Here is a 24,183-nt window from a genome sequence, read left to right on the forward strand (position 1 = left end):
TTATTTATTGCTAATGAAGAGAAGAATGATTAATTTTGGCATATTTATCATCTGGTTCAACCACCTCATCATAATTCTCTTGTGATTTTAATATAGTCCCTGGAGTCTTTGTTTCCTAAGTATACAGATACATGGTCAGCAAAAAGATGTAGTTGTCAGTTGCCTTTTCCAAATTCCTACTGATTATTTCATTTTCTTGGCTTATTATACTCCCTTTTTGAATAAAAATGGTGATGACAGGTGTTCCTGTCTGGCTCCTGATTTTAGCTGAAACAGTGGTTGACCATTTAAGGCACCATATTTAAATTTTCCTCTATTCCTTTTTCCATAGAGTTTTTATTTGGAATGACTACATATTTGGAATGACTTTTTATTTCTCCTTTGAGAGAGAGAATCCCAAGCAGTCTCCATACCCAGCACAGAGCCTGACACATGGCTCCATCTCACAACCCTGAGATCATGACCAGAGCCAAATATCTAGAGTCTCATGCTTAATTGACTGAGCCACCCAATCAGTTATTTCTATTTTTTCTCTGAACTTTAAGATAGGTCCTGTACTTGATTATGGAAACCAGTAATTTGAGTCTCAATAGTGACCATTCTGTCCTTAAATTCCTCTGATTTTCTTTTTGGCTCCAAAGTCATAATTCTCTTGAAAACCCCTCTTTGCACTGTACTCAGTTCTCCCAGAGTTCCAATACCAAGTTGTCTCTGTTGAATTGTCATCCTCTTCCTCTGGCTATTCTGGTTCTGATCATTCTTCCCCTCTCTGGAGGCTGAGCCCCCTCCCATAAATGGTTATTTCCCACTGCCTGCTGATTGGAGCTCAAAATCACACACTGAAAGACCTTAAGGCAATAGTGGTCCCATAAATATGGGTGCCTGATATGGGAGTGGCTGAGCCTCGGTGTCTTCTTGTAGGAGGAGACAGGTAGTAGGACTCCCGCAGGGAGCTGGAGGAAGCCTCCTATTCTCTGGTCTCAGTGGTAGACCAGGCAGCCCAGAAAGCCAGCCTCCCGTGAGTCTTTGTGCTCACCTGTCAGAAGCCCTAGCAGCTGGTTGGCTCAGGCAAGCCAGCTGGTGGGAGCTGACAAGAGAAGAAAAGACATTATCTATTTGATCCTGTTACTAAGCTTTGTTTTTATATTATGGCTGCTAATCCCATTGAGAGAAAAGGATAGATCTTTGAAAAGAGAAATTGACACCCCTCCAATTAGATAATACTAAATTCTTCTGTGCTAATATTAGATATTTTAATTGAGTTCCATTTAAAAAATAAATAGCAGAATAATCAAGGAGGTGAGCATGTTATTCTCTCTATTTGTGAGACACCTCTGTGAGAAGTGATCTGCAAGGTAAAGTATTGACCTGGGGGCAGCTCTTATACAGCCAGTAAAGGGCCCTAGGAGAATGTGGCAAACCCTCCGTGCTCATAAGTCTGGAGTATAAATGTTGGGAAGCACCACGGTGCCTCACGCTGAGTGTCTCCACAATAATCTGTGAAATAATTGAAAGCAGCCCGTGGTGTCATGGCCTTGAATCATTAGTTGGTGGAGAAGCAGGAAAGAACCCACGTAATGAGGTATCAGCGAGAGAGTGGAGACCCATCAAGAGCGGCAACATCTGGCCCCCTCAGCTGGAAGATGCAGGGAGCCCCGAGGAGCCAGAGAAAGTGACAGGAGGGCTTGGTACCAGGAGGAAAAAATGAGGGTCTGGTGACAGAGAATAAGACAGATGCAAGCTGAAGAGGCTTTAGGCAAAGAACGGGAACTTAGGGATGGGAATATATTTGGAGGAAGTGCTCTAAAACAAAACCATTTTGCAAAAGAAACTCTCCCAAGGGCAAGAATCCTATTGTATTTCACATTTTCATGCAGCTTCTCTTTTTTAGAAGGTCTCTGAAATAACCCTTCAAAAGCCAGTTGAGATAGCTTGATAGGGCAAACAGAGGCAAAAAGGAAGAGATCCTTGTAGTTTTAGTATAGCAAAGACATGCAAGTCAGAACTTGGGTTTTTATAGATCTAAATTCACAGGTGTGAGGTTGTTTTTCACATCTCACCAGATCTCTATAGAAGCCCCTCATGCTCCTGTGAAGGAAACTGAGGCTCACTCAGGAAGGAGACTTGCTGTGATAGAAGCCAGGTCTCAGACTCTCACCCTGTACTTTCCACATTGTCCACTCAAAGTGTCACCATGTCTGCTTCTTTAAAAAACACTGATTTCTGATGACTCAGATGTCTAGCCAATGATTTTGGGTGTCAGCAGTATCTTGATACAGTCATTCCCCCTGGCATTTCCTGCAGCTGCTCTGTGTCAAGCCCAGTGCTATACTCTGAACATAGGAAATAGAACCTGGCCCTCACCCTGAAACCCGAGAGACACCCCATCTCCATCTCCAGCTCCAAAGAGTAAGTGACCTTGAATTCCACTGCTTAGCGCCCTGCCCCCAGTACCTGTTGTTCCTTTGTGACCTGCTATTCTTGTGCTGTGAGAAGTGCTGAGTGCTGGCCAATAGCCTGGGAGCCCGTCTTAGATGGAATATGCCTATGGGAAGCCTCAGGGAGAATGCTCTCGAAATGGTGAGTGAGGCCCGTCTACTGTTATCAGACAAAATAGAGAGTGAGGTGGCATGATAGCACAAAGGGCTCCTGGAAGGAAGAGAGACACCAGGATTTGATCATGGTAAGTGGGTCTGACCCCTCCACAGGCAGAAGGGCCCAGGCCTTGTGCTATCTTTGAAACTGGGCTCCAGCCTCACCTTGCAGGTCAGAGGCCCTGGGGTGTGCAGCTGGAACCTGCAGAATTTGAGCTACAGATCAGTTCTGAGCCCTGGGAATGTGGGATTTCAGAGGCTGGGCAAAGTTTACGTGGGCCGAGCAAACCCCAAGTACAAGGAAAATTCCAAAAGGAAGCATACCCTTGAGATATTTTGAAGCTTTCTATTTTGAGTCTGCCTTTTAAACCCAGTCAGTACAAGGTATTTATTTGGGGAAAAGATGCTCACTTCCTCGTGAAGGTGGGCCACCTGAAGATGGTCACCAGCCCACTCTTGTGTCCACTTGTGTCAGTAAAGGCACATGGCTTCATGGCTCTCAGTTCTGTCGAACCCATTACTTACTGAATTGAGCACCTACTATGCGCCAACCTCTACAAATTATGTCACTTAGTCCTCAAAACAATCCTGTAAGCAACCAACCGTTGTTACCTTCGTTTTAAAATTAGAGGGAGAAGAGGGTAGGGGACCTGGCAGGGGTCACATAACTAACAAGGGTCAGACTGCAGTGTTGGGTCAGGGCTGATGTTTGATTGGCCCCTTTGTCTGGTGATGCACACTTACCCCAGCTCGCTCTTGCTGTGCTCCAGCACAGCAAAGCTCAGCTCGGTGGCCAGGGGCTTTGTGTCCTCTCTTCTGGGGTCTCTCAGCGAGGTTGGAAGTTCTAAAGACAGATGTCCAACGTAGGGGGAAAGGTGAAGCTCCATGGCAGCCTTTTCAAATGACATCTGTCACTGTAGGCACTCGGTGATATTGGGGACCATACCCAAAACTTGTGAATAAGGCAAAGGGCAGGTGACACATCCTCCCCAGTCATACTGGTGGAGTGTTTAACAGGCCTGCTCAGGGTCATTTATGATCTGGGCCAGAGGATGCATCACTGTGTATCTCACCATGTGCTGCTATCTGAAGGCCCTTACTCTGCAGTTATCCACTAACTTGTAGATTTCTTTCCAGTAAAGATACAAACCGTTTCCTCCTGGTGGGAAAAATAGCCCCAAGGTTGTGTCTTCTTGCCTTTGTATGTCGTTCACCAGCTGTGTGCCTCACCTGACCTGCTCAGTCCACCTTCTGTCTGCAATGCCTGGGCACCCCTGAACCAGCTTCTCACTCCCGCATTAATGCAGGTCCCTCATTAACACATTAAATAAATCTTCACCTCAGGCTCACTTTATATTCTCATGAGAGGCATGCTTTTAAGTTTTTGGAAAGTACACTTTAGCATTGTGTTCATCTGTGGCTGGAAATGGGCACCTCCAGAAGCCCTGCCAGACACATGGGAGAGTATGCAACAACTGACAGTCTGTTAGATGCAGACCCCTTGGCCAGAACTGAGAGCCTGCTGGAGGTTGAAAGTCTTCCTTCCCTTCCCTCATCCCAGGCATTTCTGACTTTGATGAAATTGTTTGTTTTCAGTTTTTAATTAAACTTTTTATTTAAATTCAATTTAATTGACGTATAATGTATTATTAGTTTCACAGGTAGAATTCAGTGATTCATCAAATAACACCCAGTGCTCATTACATCCACAAGCCCTCCTTAATGCCCGTCGCCTAGTTATATCACATCCCCCCACCAACCTCTCCTCCAGCAACCCTCTTTGTTTCCCAGAGTTAAGAGTCTCTTATGGTTTGCCTCTCTCTGTTTTTATCTTATTTACTTTTCCCTCCCTTCCCCTATGCTCTTCTATTTTGTTTCCTAAATTCCACATATGAGTGAGATCATATGGTGTTTGTCTTTCTCTAGCTGACTTATTTCACTTAGCATAATACCCTCTAGTTCCATCCACATCCTTGCAAATGGCAAGATTTCATTCTTCTTGATGGCTAAATAATATTCCACTATATACCTGTATCTACATCTATCACGTCTACTTTATCCATTCATTTGTCGATGGATGTTTGGGCTCTTTTCAAATGGTTTGTATTTAAAGCCAGCTTACTGGACCTCAGTTTACAATCTGTGAGCAACATGTATAACAAGTTACATTAGCTTCCAGCAATGGGTAACCAGATATTTCTGTTAAGTGTGGAGACCTAGAAAATTTTGCACATCTTTCAGAGCTCATCAAAATCTTTCTTTTAAGAAGCATGCAATTGCTTCAGCTTAGGGTCTGCTCTGGGGTCACTGAGAGGAAATCACATCTGCCCAGCAGTCACCTAAACAATTTCTTGGGGTAAAAACCAGAGAAGTGGGGGGAGGAAGGCACTAAAACTGAGAGGCATCCCATTAGAGAGAAGGGGCCACTGGCCAGAGTGCCATGCATGATAAGGAGTGGGTTTGGGTCTGTGATGCTCAGAGACCCAACAGGGCTTCCTTGTATAGCACTGTAGACCTCCACTCCATAGAGTAAGAGCTAAATGGGCCTCTGAGCTGCATGCTTTTGGTGTGTGAGCAGCAGAGATCCTGTATGGCAGGCATGCTGATTGGAGATATCCTGATATTGGAGAAGCTCAAACTGTGGATGTGTGGACTCTCCTGGCATGAGTTCCTTGAGGCAGGAACATATTCCCAGCTGAGCAGATTGTCCCAGGTCTGAAGGATTTGGGTGAGACTGAAATCTAGGCTCTGCTACCTACAACCTACTTGTTATCTGAGCACAGGCAAGCCACATCTTGACTCATATTTCCTAATCTGTAGAATGGGCATGTATACATGCCCATTCAGTGTGAGGCCTGTTGTGAGGATTAGAGAATTAGATGAGTTCCCATGTTCAAAGTGTTAGGCATGGCACCCCTGAATAAATAGTAGTTACTTTTACATTACCTTCTCTGACTGGTTACTAAAATATTCATCTCCCTAAGGGTAACCATAGATTCTCTTCCCATTGAGTGTGAATGAGACTTTCCAGGGCAGAGGTAGACCTGGCCCAGCCCCAGCGCCCAGGACACCCAGAAGGTATATCGGTTCCCATCAAGGTGGCTCGTGGTGAATGACCAGGAAGGCTGCTCTCTTCCCCATCAGCAGCCCGGGAAGTTGCCAAGAGCCTTTTGGCCTATGGGAGTATTTGAGGATGAGCCCCGTTCAGCAAGGAAAGGAGCCAGGGTGCTGAACATCAGGGCTATTAGACCTCCTTTCAGTACTTAGTACTCAGAAGCTGACAAAGACTTCCAGAGAACCAGAGTCACGTCACTTTCCCAAGGGAAAAGTTGGGCAAAGTGGCAATTTTGCATCTACAGTCCCGGCTGCCTACAGACTAGGTCTGCCTGGCAAGCTTTGTCTCAGAGCAGGGCTTTGTGAGCCAAACTTCTTCCTGTGTCAGCCCCATGCTCTGCAAACTGAGCTCAAGCCCCCAGGCTGCTGCCCCTCCCCTGCCCCATGGCTCTGCCCCATGTCTTTCAGGTCTCAGGACAAATCTCACCTCCTCAACAAGGCGTCTCTGAGTCCAATAGCATTGGCCCCTTGTGGCAACCTGTGTCTCCTTGCTAGCATTTACTACAACCCATATTTGTTTTTTGTTTGCCCGTTCACTGTCTTGTTTGTCTCCCTGCACTGCAGTGTTCTGCCCTGAGGACAGTATCCTAGTCTGCCTTGTGTCCCCAGCCCCTTGAATAGGCACCTGGGAGGTGCTCCAGGACTGTTCATTGGCTGTACAGATGGATGGAGAGCTGGTGCACGGGCTCCTGAAGCACCCCCACTGTTACCACCTGTGTGGGGCCCAGGAACTGCACTGGCTGGGGAGTTGGGTCTCTGCTGGCTCTTGCACAGACTCAAGTTCTGCAGCTCCATATGAGGTGTTTGCACAGTCTCTGTAATAAGGGAGTCAAAGTTCATGCAACACTATCTCCCGACCACCTTGCCTATGTCCAGGAGAACATGTTTTACAGAGAGGGTGGGGGTGAGGAGTCCAGGGACCATGAACTACAGCTCCTGGATGGCACACCCCACATATCTGCACACCTCTGTATGTACCACAGGCTCCCAAAGGCAAGTCAGGTCCTTAAAAACCTGACCATAACCCGGGCTATGTGCTGTAGTTCCCCAGTGGGTGGGTATTTTTGCTTAGAAAATAAAACATTGAATCCATCTGTAAAGGGCTGTATCTGCTGACGGGTGGGCACTTAGTTCCTATAAGGGACCTTCTGTGTGCCAACACCAGAGACCACTGCTGTACCAGGCTGGGGCTCACAGCAGGCAGCAGTGAGGCTGTCAGTGCAGGGAGGCTGGGTTTTGGTGCTCTCCACGCCTTCTCTGGCCATGTCCCACTCTTCTTGGCCTGCTTGGGGCCCTGCAGAGTGGGCGGTTGCCTTAGAGCCAAGCTTCACCTCAGTGTGGCTTTATGGCGAGGTGGGATAAGGTAGTAAGGATTTTAGCCCTAGCCTTTGCTGGACGAGAACTAGGGCCCTCTAGAGATAACATAATGAGAAGCGGACTCTCCTTGGTCGTCAAGCCAGGGACAGGTTCTCAGAAGCACTGTACTGGGCAAACCTGCCTGCAGCAGTTAGCATCCCAAAGTAGAAAACTAGCGTGTTTCCCCTCACATGCCGCTCGGCACCATCCCCAAGAGGGAAGTGTTCACTGATGTACTTTGTACCAGGGAACCAGTTATGGAGACTTGAGTCAGTTTGGAAACAAAATGAGATGAGAAAAACAGGCCCCCTGCAACAGAGGAATGAATGAAGGACCACCTCCTCCATCTGATCCCTCAGTGCGATGCCACGGGCTTAGCTCCCACTGTCGCTAAGCTGCGCCACTTCACCTTCACTAGAAGGTGATGGCAGCCCAGGTCTGTGAGTTCAAATCAAGAATCCCAATCTGAGTCACGGAGGGGATCTCTTGCACCAACTGGTACAAATGGACTTTTTCTCTGGTGCTGTAACTTTCATGTAACAATTCCCATTTCTGACTGTGTTCAGTAAATTTAATTAGTGTCGAAAAGGCACTTATTTGGTAAGATGATCGGTTTCTAACCTGGGTAAATGACTTTCTTTATGACTATAAATTAAGCATATTATATCTTTTTCATGCATCATGGTCATCTTCATAAATACTGTAGGCAGTTGCTGACGGTCTCACTTGGTTACCTTTCCCATTACTGTTTTATCATCGTCCTGCTAGGACTGGGGAATTCATTCTGTTTTAATAACAAGGAGGAAGTGGTGACAAGGGCCCTGTTTAGCAAGGAACCCACTGCTTGGTCCGTGTCTCTGTGCCTGGGGATGGGGTTCTGGCTCACTCCTGTGCAGAGTGCTCTCAGCTCATCCCTGCCCTGCTGGCCACAGGCTGAGAAAAGCAGATGCACGGCTGTTCGGCTACTTTTGTCTTAATTGCAAGTAATTAGGAATCAAATATTTGCCAACAGCCCATTTCTATGTCAGAGAAAACCTGAGTGTTCTTGACAACTTCTGTGAGCACAGATTGGCCCGAGTGTTTTCTTAGCACTGACTGCTCAGAGCACAGCCTGTATATGAGGGGGCCTCCATAACGTCTGTGAGTTACTCAGACACGGGTATTGGAGGCACGGTTGTCCAGTGGTGGTCTTCAGAGGCACTCACTGAAATGGGGACTTGCTGTTATTTGAGGGGAGAAGGGGTTAGATGGAGAGGGTTATGCCCCCACCCTCCACTCTGCTCGCAAAGCTGCGAGCTGGCTTTGCTTGAACTGCCCAGGCTGGTCCACTGGAGTCCACTCTCCCACTCCAGATTCCAGTCTCCTTTACCTCACAAGGCCCACCTCCATGGATCTTTGTCTCCCTTTTGTGTCTCTATCCTTCCAGCTTCCCTCCTGCCCCCACGCCCAGAGGAAGCAAGAGGAGATGTACCCCTCAAAATGTCCCCCTATGGGGACACGGGGCTCCCACTACCTTCCCTGTCTCAGCCTCTTAACTGATGTTTGAGCAGTGGCACCAAATCAGAGTTGAAGAGGTCAGCTTTTAAAATGACTGTGTTTCCTAAAGCCTGAGTGTCCAGGGCTATGTGAGGCCCAAACTCTAGGGCCTCTCTCATCCAGACAGTGGGGCAGACATTCTCAGGAAGGGAATTCAGAGGAGGGGTGCTCAGACTTGAGCTGCCAGTGAGCACTTGGAGCTGAGTTAGCTGGAAAATGAGCACAGTCTGGGCAGCGTAGCCAGGGCATATACCCTGAAACAGGAACTGAGAGGCCAGAGACTCAGAAACTTTGGCTCTGCTTCTTCAAACTGCAGCGATGAGTGGGCGCCCTTGCCATCATACAAGAAGTTTATTAAAACAGTGATACAACGGCAATGCTTTGTGTTCTGGCCGTCTTGGGAAAGAAACAAAGGCTGGTATTTTTAGAGCTGTATTAGTTTCTTCCAGTAGCCGCCAGCACTTTCCAGGGTAACCCATTTGCAGCTACCCAGGAGAGTCATGCTAATCAAACACACTCTGTGGCACAGCAGCTATCAACACCATGGGTGGAGGGGCTCCAGCCCACGGCCTCCCACTGCCAAGAGCCCTCGGCTCCCCTCCGCCTGTCAACCTTGACAGGAAGATGTGCGCTGGAGCTGATGAATGCCGCCAAACCTCCGCTGTGACATGTGAGCATCAGCCAAGTGGATAAAGGAGATTCACATGCCTGCTTAGGATCTGCACTTTTACACTGCTCAGACATATTTTGACCTTCTAGTTTATTATGATTCAAGAAAAAGTCAATATTTCTTAGCTTGCCAAGGCTGGAAGAATTTAAATGAATTATTGAATCAAGCAGTTAATCTATCGATAACTGATTTTTTTCCTTTCAAATCTAGAATGATGAAAAGCAGGCTTAACCAAAAACAAGAAAAAGAAGGTTGTTTTTTCCCCCTCAGACATTTTAATCCCATTGAGATCAGACCTGGGGCTGAAGGTTCAGTGTTGACCACCCAGGTCATTCCATCTCGCTGAGTATTTTGAAGAAGATAAAATTAAAACTCGAAAGCAAAGACTCTTGTGGCCATAAAACCCGAATTCATGTTTTAATTAATTTGTATTTTGATAACCCTTTCTTATTCTCAACTTGTGTTTGCTGCCATTAATGCTGCATGGTTATCTCGTTTTCTGGACTCCTCTGGTAGAGTGGAATGTTGTTTTGGGGTGCTTGTTTGGCCTTTTGTGTATGTGGGCCCTTCTAGCAATAAGACGTTCTCTCGCATACCCGGCCTGCTAAGGTGTGTGAGCTCTGGGCACCACTGCTTCACACAATTGTGCACATGTGTTGGGTGCGGGGGTACCCAGCAACGTGGCAGCAGCCATTCCCAGGGTCTCAGCCTTCCCACCATGGCTGTAGCTTCCTGCTTTGTGCTAGAAAGGGCTGGGCAGTAGATAGAGAAAGGCTACTGGTCCCACAGTCCCACCGTGGGTGGTGTGTATCCTGGAGAACCACATTATCCCCAGAGAAAAAGGTCAAGCTCAAGCCTCCCTGCTGTAGTTGCCCCCATCCTGAGCACTTAGAGTACCACTTTCTCCTTTCATACCCCACACTGACTCCCTAGACTCTGCAATGGCTCCCTATGGCCAAACGTATCTGAACAAACTTCCTCAGCTTGGTGTTCTCTGTCTCCTGGAATCATACTTGGTATCCTTACCCTCCCCACCCCACCCCTGTACAAAACTCCTCCTCCCATCAGGTCTGTCCCTCCAGTGCGGTTATGGGAGCCATGGCTCAAGCCTCTACCTTTGGCAAGCCATCCTCCTCTCATTCAGCAGGGTCCTTTGGCACTTTACTACCTCCATGTGGTCCCCTGTTTATGCTTCCCTCCCAGGATGGACAGGGGTTGTGCCTGAGATATTTGGTGTGAGCGAGCCATAAAACCTGAACCCTGTACAGCAGGGTGCTGCTTTTGGCACTCCTGGCCACCTCCTGTCATTAGGACAGAGACTCTTTTGGGTACCCTAAGCCCCCAAGGCCTTGGCTGTGTCAGCAAATGGAACCACAAAGGAAGCCTTTGACCCCTACCACTGAATGCTTATAGCTTACCCTCTGTGTTTGTGTGTTTGGCAGGACTTTCTGGCCATGATGGGCTGCCAGCCTCCTGTGGGAAGAAGTTCTGCAGCCGTGGAAGCAGGTGCATGCTCAGCAGAGAGACCGGGGAGCCCGAATGCCGGTGCCTGGAGGCATGCAGGCCCAGCTACATGCCCGTGTGTGGCTCTGATGGGAGATTTTATGAGAACCACTGCGAGCTCCACCGTGCAGCTTGCCTGCTGGAGAAGAAGATCCTCATTGTCCACAGCAAGGACTGTTTCCTTAAAGGTAGGAGGATGCCTCCTTGCCTCAATGCTTTTGGGTTTGAGGATGGATCTTCTAATGCCCTTTTGAGAAACGGTCTGGGAGCTGAGTCTACAGGTTGAATGTGTAAAGGCAGTAGAGGAAGAGGAAGGCTTGGAGCCTTAGCCAAATGGTAACAGCAGCATTTCAATGACTTGTGTGTATCCACCTTCAGAGACCCCCCTGCCTTTAGATGGGGGCCCCTTGGAGGGCAAAATCAAGGCAGATCTTTGGGGTAGGACAAGGAGGGGAAGTGAAGGGTTGGGATGGAACCCACCAAGTACCTGCAGCAGTGATGGAAAGGAGCATCAGAGGCACTTGGACCTGGGCTTCCAGAGTGGAGGGCTCCACCCTCATGTACAGGCTGTGGAAGTGAGGGTACAAGAGGGATGAGTCCAGGAGCAGGCAAGACTCTAGTAGGTCGAATTTTTCCGGTGATGGGAATAGTCTTGGACACGTTTGTGGCCATTCTATGATGTTCACAACGACGTGCTTCAGAAATCAAGAGGCACATTGTGGAAATGAGGCCAGGAAAAAAGCCCCTGGTCTAAAAGCCCTGCCCAGCCCCCTGCCTGCTGATCCCCCCACCCTCATGAGTGCTAAAACACTTGACCAGTTGCTCCAGCTTTATTGGCCGTGTTGAATTTTATAGACTGATGTTCCGTTCTCTGGTTTCCAATATCCCCCAAATTATATTTTTCTAAAGGTTTTTCTTTCTGCCTCAGAGTGTGCCCAGCCTCCCTCACCATCGGTTATTCAAACAGCATTTCTCATTTCATGCAAGGGAAAAACAACCACCATGAAAACCGCCTCAGTGAGGGATGATGTGGAGGGAGCTGGGGAGGCCGGGGGGCCGCCGGTGCGAGCAGGTTGGGGTTCCGTTCTGCTTCATGCCGATTGAACATATCCACCAAATCCTTCTGATCCATTGAGGCTTTGTACAGATTTTGCAAATGCCCACCCTGCGCTGGCAGTCCCTATAGGCTCCTGGTGGGAACTTGGGCTGCAGCCTGGCACTGTGACGACCTGGCTGTGTGACTTGGGGCACATCACTCCACTTCTCTGGACCACTTCCTTTGCTGTGAAATGGGGCTCTTGGCAGTATCACCTGCTCTGTGGAGGAAAGTAAATGAGAGGCTACACAGAAACTCCTCAGCACATGCCGGGCACATCACAAGTGTTGTGTATTCATGACACCTGTCATCTTTTAATCCAGTGTGGCCTTGGACCTAGAGCACAGGGAGGCACAGGTCATGCCCCCAGGGAATGCAGAGGCAGAACCAAGGGCCCAGCCAACGGGTGTGGGGCCCACCTGGCTTGCTGGTTGGTGGAGTCAGGGAGGAAGGTCCTGAGGGTCAGGTCCTAACACTGTTCTTGAGACGCCCACCTGGAACCAGGGCTCCCCTTTCTGCATACCTAGCTCCGTGGGTCTGGATGGCAAGGAGGAGCCTTCACTGCCTCCTGCTCAGATCAGCTCCAGCCACAGGCCACAGGAAGGCCAGCCCAGCTCTGTTCCGGCAATGCCACAGGAAGTGCCCAGCAAACAGTGAAGCCCTGTCCACTGACCACAGGGGCTTGGCAGCAATGGAGGGTAGGTGAGCCCTAGGGAGGGGGCTTTGGGTGAGCACTTCCCCACCTTCACCAGAGCAGGAGCAAGCAGTAACGGAGGACTGGAGAGGGAGGTCTTAGAAGAAAGGTGGGGGTGAAGGGCAATATCCTACAACCCTACCCCAAGATAACAGTAGAGTATTTAATGCCATCCACAGCTCCACTGATGACAATTTGTCTTTTTTGTCCCTAGTTTCAGGAAGTTATTGATAGAGGAAACTGAAAAATACCTTCTTTTTTCTTGCAAAAAGTAATTCCAAATTCATCCATGTTCCATTCTCTTTTCCTACCAGACTTTACAAAGAGAAGTTCTGACTTCATTCTTGGGTTTCATCTTTGCCCCAGAAGTCACTATTAGGGCACTCCTTTGTGGGGCCAGAGTGTGGAGAGAAGCGGGGGGACACGGTGTTAGATTCAAGAGGCCACAGTTCAGATCACCCCCTCTGTGCCTGTGCCCTTGGCGGGGTTGGGAGGCAGGCTCCCCTGAGCACTGTGTGAGGACCACAGTCCTCTTGCTCTGCAAGGGAGGAGAGGCAATATTCCAATCCCCAGTTTCAAGAAAACTTCTGGTATCACATTGCGGTTGCTATGGCAATGGAATTCCTCGTGAATGCAGAGTGAAATATAACATCATTTAGGGATTATTAGCATGTGAAAAAAGCAAAACTGAACTCAAAAGCATTGCTTCAGCTCGTATTTGCAGCTTTTGGTACCAGCTCCCCTGACATCCCAAGCAGGGTGTCTCTTGCCAAAAATCAGGGGGACAGAGGGAAGTAGGATGTCGTATCTCTTTCTGCTCGTGGCCAAATTAAAGTCACATTTGTTCTCAGCACCAAATACCACCAGAGAAGACTGAGATAGTGGGTGGAATTCTCTGTAACTTTAACTTCTTATAGACTTAGTGTTTTAAAAGTTACCTCACGACATGGTATTCCTATCTGTGTACGAGTTTGGCACTTTTAAGATTGTTTTTCTGTCTCGGTTTTGAATTCACACCGTATCTCCTGTACTGTTTGAGAAGACAAGCTTGCTTCCAGCCATCACTCACTACACCAGGATTGTATTATCCCAGATGATACAGTGTCATAGTTGGGCAGTTTTCCAAACAAACCATGAAATGATGGAAGAAAGAAGGCTGTTAGGGCTATAGTTCTGAGATTCCTCATCCTGCATGTGTTTTTAGGAGCACTTTGGTGCTTCAGAGGAGAGTTTGCAGGCTCATGAAATCAGAGGAAATAATTTCCATTTTTAACCCCCAAAAAAGAAACATACTATGGGCTCACTAACAAATCCCTTTTTTAAGTGTTACTCCACCGGGTAATAAAAACCCAGCCTTTTGCTGCAAGGCAGAACAGAGATAGGTCCTGCTGCTCCAGAGACTTGTGTTGTTGTTGTTGTTGTTGTTGTTGTTGTTGTTGTTGTTACTTTGAATGTTATTGCTTTAGGAACTTAAATTAGGTCTCCCACTTCCAGGGCATCTCCATACTTCTGCAAGTCTTTCCTGCCCTGCCAGAGAGAGCTACACACATTCCCAGCTAGGGGCCCTGCCTTTCTTTTCAGTCTGGTAAAACAGGACTCTATAGCCAGGCAGGTGCTGAGGCCTAAGTGAGCATCTCAAGCAGGAGCTGATGTCACAGGGAGGCCCAGGTTGAGGGGTGCAGTGTGGCACAGGCCCAAAGGTACAGCTTGAGGTGAGTCATGGGGCATATCACACCTCCTTGGAAAGGACACGTAAGCTCTCTGTGCCTCTCTTACCCCATCTGTAAAACGTGAGTGAGAGCAGTGCCTGCCTCACAGCCTGCGTGCTGTGGGTATGAAGTGAGCAGTGGCTGGCACGTAGCGAGCTCTCTTGCTAAGCAGCGTCAGCAGCACTCAGGAAGAGCACAATGCCGTTGCAAACATCAGGACACAACTGAAAGGCAGATACAAGAGACTTTAAGATTCCTGCCCGTGGGCAACACTCTGTATGAGCTAAGAACTCGAGATGTGAACGAGGATAGACAAGATCTCTGGTTCCCCATATTTATTTAATATATGGCTAGAATTTGATCTCCAAATGATCAAACTAAATTCACCTTCTCCACCTGCCTTGCTGTTTTAGAAAGAGATGTAACAAGTCATTTAAGTTTACCACGCAAGTTAGTAGAGATGCAAAAGGAGATCTAATAGCCCCTGATTCTGGATCTAGAGGAAGTTTCTAGAATTCATGAAGGGCTCTTAGGAGCTGCCAGTCGAGCCTTAGGGAGGGATTCATCTGCTTGAAGATGAAAAGGGGCATGCGCGTCCAGGGAGAAGACAGTGAGGTGCATCTCTCAGGGTGAGTGCAGGTCCTTAAGGAGGCAGGCAGGGGGTTCCTGCAAACTCAGAAAGGAACAAGAGCCTAACATCCAGATCCTGGGGAGTGTGGGCCTGCCCTGGGTACATGCAGGCACGGGGAGAGGCCTGCATGCCAGGCTGGGCAGTTTGCAACCAAGCTGACTGTGTGTCCAATGAGCCAGTCTAACTTTCCCATGGGGCCCAGAGAGGGCTGGTACCTAGTCCAGGTTACACGGGCTCTGCCCCTGCAGCCTGCCCTTGAGAAGCACCCACAGCTCTGGGACACTGTCCCAGCAAGGCATGTTCACAACAGATGCAGCTGCTTTCTCCTGAAAAGGGAAACCTTGGAGACCTCCTGGTGCAGAGGTAGTGGGCTCAGGAGCCTTGGTGGGTGAGAAAGGCCTGGCTGCCACTTGGCTGGAGCCTGCCCTCCAGGTTCACCAGAAGGCCAGTTGGGAGCTGCTTTGGGAGAGCTGGCTCCCAAAGTGATGGGGCCTCTAGACATCCCAACACTGGACTACTCTGTCCCCAGTGAGGAAGGAATTGGAACTCGGGATAGCTCAGAGGCTGCTGGAACAGCCCAAGGACAGAGCCCATAAGACCAAGCTGAAGGCCCTTCCACCAGGCCTGGCTTTTTGCCACTGGCCTCCACTTCCTCTCCAAAACCCCTTTCCTGTTTCCAGTATCTTCAGACTGCCCTTCTACTCCTGGCCTCACACACATTCTGTCCAGAGGCCACTGCTGCTCCTCCAGCCGTGCAGAACAGTTCACTCCCTGCCCTTCCTACCCTTTGCTGTAAACTCCCCAGAGGAGGGCATGGCCATTCTCTACCAAGCCGCCCAGCCTCACAGGAGTCATTGAATGTCCCTGGGTGCCAAGGCTGTGCTGGACCTGAGGACACCCATATGAGCAGGAGCCTAGGCCTGACCTCATGGAATTGACAGCCAAAAGAAAGATCCACCTCCAGTCCCAAGCACTCCCCCTCTCTGGGCTAGCATGTGGGGGCCATGCTAGCCAGAGACACCCCCAAGACCTCAAGGGCCAGCGGGGATATTCATGGACTGTCCCCTATTTCAGAGTCTTCCGCATAGACTCTGCCCTCACCAGTGCAAGCCACTGGGGATAACTGACCTGCAGGTCCCCCAGCAGCCCCCCAGGGCAGCAGTCCTTGGAGCTCACTCATCCCCTTCCTAGAATCTGCTTCCATCATCAAGAAACATGGCTTCAAACAAACGGGTGCGTTCTTCTGGTATCGCCCCTAGGTTTTATGCAAGAAAACGTCTTGGTGTGTGCACCTCACAAACGTGCAAGAATGTTATCCTTGCAGCCTGTGTGGTGTGCTTCACAGAACGGCCGTACTTTAGAAGAATTAATTACATTCCAGTAATTAAAAATTGCTAATAAGTTACTGAGCTGAGCAAGCCTCACACCGCCTTGATTTCGCTTATGTAAACAAGCTGCAGCCTCTGAGGCCCACACATGGTTTCCTGCCCTGTCCTAGCACCCCCTTTTTATGTGGGTGTCTCCTCCTGGCCCCGTACCCCACTAGAGGCCTCCCCTGCTCTCCCACTGACCCACAGCACCACCCCGTGCTGGGTGCCTCCACTGGCCTGGCTCCTCCACACTCTGGCCTCTGGGGTCCCCGCTGGCTCCCATCCCTGTGAAGATCAACATATCGCAGATGCTACATCCAGGTGGCACTTTACAGGCCTGCTCTTACTGTATCCGCCCCACAGCCTGCAGTCTTCGAGCAGCCCCCACTCTTGCTCCTGTGATTGGCCCCAGGCTCCTCCTTCCCCACTAGCTTTCTACACGTTCTCTCCAGGCCCCCCTCAGCCCTCCTCTCCTTCCTTTGCATCCCCCTCACCATCCCTGCCATGCCTCATGTGCAAATAAGGCCCAGCTGTACCTTCACCCCGGCCTCCTCCACACCAAGCTCACTTCCTTATAATTTCTTAACCTGGCCCCCTCTTCTCATATGCCTCCATCCCATCATCACCATTCACCTGCATGACGTCTGTGACCCCCTCACTGTTCTCCCAGCTCCTGGCCAGATACTTCTTCAAACCCACCTTCTCTATGGCCTGAAGAGCAAACTTTTTGAGAGGTTACTCTGACCCTGGCACTCCCCTGGCCTAACGTTTCCATCCATTCATTCAGCAAACATACACTTGCTGTGAGTCAAGTCTCTTCCAGGCACTGGGGATACAGCAGTACACAAAATGGACATGATTCCAGCCCTGAAGGCATGTGCGGTCTCTTGTTATAAATAAGACACAAAGTGTTGTAGGCGATGGCGAGCGCCATGGAGGAGAATACAGCAGGCAGAGGGGTTAGCGAGAGTTTCTAGTAGGAGAAGAGGCATTTGAGCCATTACCTGAAAGAGGTTGGGAGGTTGGGGAGTGAGCTGTTTGAATATCTGGGAGGAAGGAGTAGCAGGTGCAAAGACCCTGAGGTGAGAGCTCACCCAGCAAGTTTGGGGATCAAGAAGGCGGCCAGGGCAGCTGAAGCAGAATGAGGAAGGCAAGAGAGGTCTGAGGGGCCTTGATGGCCACTGGAAGCCTGAGCTGTTAACCACTGTTCTATGTTGCCTTTCTAATTAACCTGCCATGCCCACCAATGGATGGCCTTGAGGGCACAAACCCATCACCCTCACTGTAGGAAGCTGTGTGGGGTGTGCTATGGCCAGAAAAGATGACCTGTTCAGGGGCTGCCAAACATTTCCAGTGTCCTTCTCTCCCTGAGTTAAACCTGCAGGGCCAGGGGATTTCCTATGAGCCCCAGGCCAACCAAGGTGCCATCAGAATTTCTTCTACAAGTAGTGGCCTCCTTCTTTTATAAATTCTTGTCAGCTTGCTGATCTTCCTGCGATACCAGGTATACTTATGAGCGAGGAAATATGATTTATCTTTCTAGCCCTAGCAGTTAGAAATGCTCCATTCATTTTTTGGATGAATGCACAAATTTATGATTATGTGTTAAATAGGACATGCAATCCCTTAGAGGTCCCCGAGTAAATGGGAAGCTCTAGGTAGAGGTCCTCTGCCATCTGCACTAAAGGGTCCCAGCAAAGGAGGGGGTGGATCCAAGACATGTTGGATCCTCTGTGTTGGTCATCAAGGTGTTTCAGGAACACAAGGAAAGAAGGGACAGAAGGAGGCAGAGGAGGGGGTGACATGGAGCCTCCTGTTGGCTAAGCCTCTCTACACAGGCTGTTTGAGGGGGGCCCTGCATGGAAAGAAGGGGTGCCATTGGCTCTGGCTGCTTAGAACCATGCCATGGAGCTCATGGCCAATGCTTGGGAGGCTTTGGCTGATGATCAGAAGTCAAATGTTTAATTACTAGAGCGAGAAGAAGTTGATTTGGGACTTCCTTAAGGTTCTCCCCTATTGCGCCTTCAATTAAGATCAAGGCCGCGTGCAGCAGCCGCTAAATGACACTGCATATTGAGTCTCTGTGCTCAAGCAGTTTATCTAATTATCTGTGTGACAAACTCAGCAGCTGTCAGCCCAGCCACAACTCAAATATGTTGACTCTGGGCCCCCGCCTGCAAGTGTCTTCTGCTTCCTAACAGGCTGAGGGAATGGCTTTCCAAGCTCTTCAATACACATGGAATCCTTTTCAGGTTCCTCTCTCGTCTGATGATGGAAGTTCCTGGGGCCAGTGGCAGGGAGGACGGTGCAGAGGCCTGGGGCTCCGCCTCTCCTGGGCTCTCTACCCTCCCTGCCTTAAGTTCACCCTCTCTGTTTGCTCTTTTGAACAGGGAAGCATTGGCCTGATATAGGCCTTTTTTTTTTTCCTCCAAAGAGAAGGAGGAGCACTTACCATTACATCATGTTAACTGAAATAAATCAAGGGAGTTGGGTGGCAGATGCACACAGCGGCCCAGGGAGAGGTGGGTGACTGCTGTTCTTCATCAGTAGGGAGCGTCAGCACGGGTGAACATCCCAGAGCAGGCTCACCAAGCGCCCACACTGAACAATCCAACACTTAGCCTGGGACGTTGAGTCCTCGACCAGGAGAGCTAAGGGACAGAGCTTCGGAAGCCTGCCACCCAGCCCCCTGCAGCATCCTGGGGCCTGGGGAAGCCCGCCCTTCACTGGGTGCTGTGGCTAGAACACTCATGAAGGATGCTGATGAGGGGAGAGGCAGCTTCACAGTGACCTCAGAGTTTGGGGACCTTGTCCTGGCAAGTCCTGTCCTCTGCCTTTCTTCTTGTGTTCACTTCTGCCTCGATGCATTTTGATCGCTCATTAATGAAAGTAATTGGGGTGAAACTACTTTGGAGAAGCTCCTCTAAATGAAACTAGTGAAATTGCTTTCCTGCCAGGAAATTAAAATCACCAGACACAATGAACTCTGCCCACTTACTATAAGCAAGGGGTCTGAGTGGTGCATTTCTCTTTGTAGCTGAAGGAGGAACACATCCAGGGACCTGGCGGGCACATCTATTGGCTTGCCTTCCTTAGGGAACTTTTGTTTCCTCTTCTCTTGCTTGTCTTTTAGTCCATCCCTACCAGTTTTTATTGTAAGGGTGTGACCTGCAGGCCTGGTCCCCAGAGGTCCTGCAGGTGCCTCTGTGAGGTCAGGCCTTGCCCCACTGATTCTGCTGATTTGAGCTGTCTGATGTTTCCACCCACACCTCATTGTCTCTCTTCCTCCCTCCTCCCTCTTCCCACTCAACATATTGTGTGGCTCACCAATTAATTTATATTTACATTGAAATAAAACAAACCCAAGGTCTTTTTTGTGGGGTTTTGCAGAGAGCTTCATTTTTCCCTAGCGCTATGTAGGCCCATGACATAGCTGAGATTTTTAAATTCTCCCCATCCAACCCTATCCAGTGGTTTCAGGAACCCTAGATGAGAGGTGCATGATGGAGGGTGTGATGTGTCCGGTAGCCTGATCTTTCCTGATGGGGAGTGGTGGTCAGGAAAAGGGGCTTGAGGAAGAGGTCTGTGCAAAGCTGTAGAAGGAATACCCCAGAGTGAAGAGAAGGTCTGGAAGGGGCCATCTGGGGGCACTCGGGTGGCTCAGTCGGTTGAGTGTCTGCCTTTGGCTCAGGTCATGATCCCAGGGTCCTGGGATTGAGTTGTGCATTGGGATCCCTGCTCAGCATGAGTCTGCTTCTCCCTCTCCATCTGCCAATCCCCTAGTTGTGCTCTCTGGCTCTCTCTAGCTCTCTGTCAAATAAATAAATAAAATCTTCTTTAAAAAAAAAAAAAGGAAGGCACCATCCAGGGACAGCAGGTAGCAGTGGGCACAGTAGCAGGAAAGATCAGCAACATGTCGTCTCAGTTATGTACAGAGTGAGTTTGTTAGTTCTACTTTCCACCCAAAAGTCTAGACTTTGAAGGGAGTCTCTCAACTGTTTAACCACAAGTGCTGGTTACAGGGAAGCTATAACCCCCCCTACACACACACACACACACACACACACACACACACACAAGTGGTGGTAGTTTGTGGCAGTGACCACAAACGATCTGAACAGTCTTGCCAGGGCTGAGGCAAAAATGAATGGAGGTGAAGCAGACAGACCTGCCTAAACTAGAACTAAAGAGAAGTTGGCTTCTGTCACACAGGAGAGGAATAGCTCACTCGGGATGCAGAGAGAGGGGAATATGATTACAAAAAAGCAGAAGCCCAGTAGATAGCTACTGTGTTCTGCTCTTGAATCAAGAAAACATGAACCCTGAAATGAGATGAAAAATGGGATCATGAATTGAGTAAACCACAGCCAAAAATGAAATGGAAGCTAGAGGAGGTAAGGCAAGACTAGATGGGACCTGGACTACTGTAGCAGAAGTGCCTTCTGCGTCTCAAGCAAGGAAGGACAAGATTAACAATGCAGAAATCAAACAACCATTCCCCTCACAGGGAGAACAAACTTGAAAACCTCTCCCAGAATATACAGAAAAAGGAAATGAAAAGGTAAAGAATAATAATAATAATGTGAGAGAAGATGATAGGTATATAGGACAGGGATAAAAGTCTAGCTCTTGGTCATCGGTCATCTTAAAGACCCCAGAGCAAATCAAAGGGACACAGTAAGTGAAGAAAGATTGTTTTTTAAATTGCCGTGAGCTGAAAGATTCTTAAAATAAGTCCAAATGTAACTGCTAAAATTTCAGGATTTCAAAAAATTTTTCAAATATATTTGAAGTGATTGGGCAGAGAGAAAAACCTGGTCTTCTATAAAGGAAAAAAGAAAACCCACTGGTCTTAGGCTTTTCTGCAACATTAAGAAGCCAAAAAGCAATGAAGAACATCTGTAGAGTTTTGAAGTGATAATTCTACACTCCTCAAATGATGATCCCTGTGTGGAAACAACAGAAAGGATTCTCTGATGGGCAGGGGCTTGGATAACCTACCCCCCATGTATTCGTGGCTGGAAAAAAAAAAGTACTGAAAGAAGAACCCCCAGCAATCTAGGGGCAGATCAAATTTGGGAAAGAGGAAGGTCATGGTACTCATAGCCTAGAGGTGAGCAAGGGACTCCTTCCCCAAAAAGTTGTCTAAATGACCATTTTTAAACATCGTTAACCAAATGGCCAAGAGTAAATGAAGAAGTTAAATGCAGCTCATTTCTTTGACTCCCTTGTGGGGATTTCGACAGATCCTGCATAATTTCCTGACTTGGTGTGTTAGAAAGTGTGCATCAGTTCAAGTAGGCAATTTTCCATTAACCTCATCCTTCTTCCCAGAATGAAGCCAGTGCTGGCCCCCAGGCAAGTGTCTTGGGTTGTTCCCAGCCACAGTGGGAGGCTCCTGCTCTTGCTGAGAAGCTCAGAGGCCATAGGTGGGATCAGTCCTTGACGGGTGGTCTATAAGGTTGGGACTCCCTGTGCCTTCATCATGGTGGCTTGAGTGTGCTCCCTCTTCCAGGAAGCTTGCCTGGGCAGTAACTAAAGTAGAAGAATACTCTAGCATATTATAGGCTGTTCTCCTGGAGCACCAATGCCACTCCCAATGGCACATGTCAGTGCACTAGTGATGTGGCCCAGACTGTTGATTCTAATGTTCTAATGCAAGTATGTGGTTGACTCACATGCAAAGAGTGAGAGCTGAGGCATGTTGCCAAGAAATCAAAAGGTGTGGCCTCTTGGGAGATGGAGGTAGAGATTAGACCCTTAAGACAGCCAGAGCCAACATGGATGTAGCCATGCATGGTAGAAACAGAGTAACCATTGGGTTGGGGTCACCATGATGATGGCCACCATTCATGGAGCTTCTGTCAGGTTCCTAGCCTATACCAGATGCTTTATGGCCAGTAACTCCTATAATTCACCCAGTTGGCATTTTACCTACGGGCAGAGAGGCCAAACAGCCTGCCCAGTTACTGAGTTGCTCAGTGAGAACTGGGACCTGGCTTCCCAGCAGGCAGAAGGGCCTCTCCTGGGGACCGAGGGGTCCACGTGAACCTGCCAGAAGGCACAGGACTTGAACTACACGGTGCGGAGGAAGGCAGTTGCAGGTGGAAGTACTTAATGCAGCCTCACCACCCCCGCACCTTCCTGCCTCCCCGCCTCAGACTGGCCACGTGCAACCTCTCAATGACACATGCCAGAAAAGGTCTTCCCCTGAAAGGAAGTGGGTGGAATGTCACTTTTCCATGGACATGATTGTCACAGCCAGTCATTTTAATGAAGTGCATCCCATTCACACACGTCCAGTCTTTAAACCCCAGTGACCAGCACCATGTTCACGTGTGACATGACCCCCACTGTGGGCACGTTGCAGACAGAGGGCCTGCTCCCTGCCAGGGGACAGGCGGGGACAGGCGGCTTCCTTAGCACATGAAGGGAGACTGCCACTCTTCCTGGGCCTGTCTCTACACCTCAGCCTCTCCTCCTCCTCACCCGGGGCCCCTGCTCCGGCTCCCTGCCATATTATAGCAGCTTGAAGGCCTAATTTACATGCCAGGCTTGTCTCCATAAACACTCTTAACAATTTTAAAGGAATAAACATTCCATTTTAAAAAGTCCTGTGGATCTCAGGGCAAACTGTGGTGGGTATCAGGAAGACCTAATGAAGAGAGGGATCTCTCTCGAAAAGGCAGCCAAAGCCCACTGCTGGGAGACATGGATTCTCCCCCGTGAGGAATGCCAGCAGGAGCGCACACACTGATTCAGAGAAACAGCAGGAAACAGATGCACTCTTGAACTTGCCCCTCTGGAAGGCTGGGGAAGAAATAGCCCCAAGCAGAGGCACCTCCAGGCTTCCCTTGGGTACAGTCCCGTGAGGACTCAGTTGGCTCCGATTATAATTCAACATTTGCAGCGTTTGTTGTGATTTTATACATCTCATGCTTTTTCAGAGACCAGAGATGGGATGGGAATGGAGGGCAGGTTAACGACTCATGAAGAGCCCACACTACATGCCAGGCCCAGTGCTAGGTACTGTAGACGCTTTCTGAAACCACTCAGGATCAGGACTGTTATTGTCCTGACATGGCGGAGGCGGACCCCAAGTCAGAGAGATTTGATGACTTGCCCAAGACCAAGCAGGGGAGAGCTGTCACTCAAACTCATGCCTGTCTTATCTAAAATGCGCTCTTTTCTCCTCTTGCTCTTGCTATATCTCTTAAACGTATGACGATTTTTATAATTAATAAAAGCCAAGCCTTGGAATAATTTTGAAAGTACTCTGTGATCGTTGTTCACCAACCTGACAGATTGTGTCCATGTTCGTATTTCTGTTTCAAAGGCAATTTTTTGGCACATGCAGCTGCTTGTCACCTTGCTGACAAGTGGCTGTTGGCCACTCTTGCCTCAACAAACAAATAGTGATGTTTTCTTCAAAACCTTTGTTCTTTTGTGGTCTTTACTCCTTCCACTATGCCATGCCTACTGTTTATGTAATGATTTTTATAAATCAAAAATGTGGGGCATCTGGGTGGCTCAGTGGTTGAGCATCTGCCTTTGGCTCAGGTTGTGATCCTGGGGTCCTGGGATTGAGTCCTGCATCAGGCTCCCCACAGGGAGCCTGCTTCTTTCTCCCTCTGTCTGTGTCTTTGCCTCTCTCTGTGCATCTCTCATGAATAAATAAATAAATATCTTTTTAAAAAAATGCAAGAGACCTTGCAGTGAGCAACACCCAGTCTGTCCTTGGTCAGGGTTGGCTGGAAACTATAGGTGGCTCACCTGAGAGGAGCCTGTGAACAGATGGGCTTAGGGGTGACCCACTCACCAGATTGGGTTCTGAGGGTCCAGAAGCCAACGAGACAGCCCAAGCTGGCAGCTCTGGAGAAGGGGCTCAGATTGGTGTGATCGGAGAAAGG

The 24,183-nt window shown here is 48.9% G+C and overlaps 1 protein-coding gene across 6 annotated transcripts in view; it reads left to right on the top strand.

Moving 5' to 3' along the window:
- FSTL4 (follistatin like 4) overlaps positions 1-24,183 on the top strand; it is a 397,791-nt gene that overhangs the window by 182,699 nt on the left and 190,909 nt on the right. For all 6 annotated transcript variants that reach the window (XM_072728613.1, XM_072728614.1, XM_072728608.1 and 3 more), the window contains one exon: positions 10,713-10,961. In XM_072728613.1, coding sequence (XP_072584714.1) covers positions 10,713-10,961 — 249 coding nt within the window. The remainder of the gene's footprint in view (positions 1-10,712; positions 10,962-24,183) is intronic.

The sequence above is a fragment of the Vulpes vulpes genome, chromosome 12 (genome assembly GCF_048418805.1).
Source record: "Vulpes vulpes isolate BD-2025 chromosome 12, VulVul3, whole genome shotgun sequence".
Taxonomy (NCBI): domain Eukaryota; kingdom Metazoa; phylum Chordata; class Mammalia; order Carnivora; family Canidae; genus Vulpes; species Vulpes vulpes.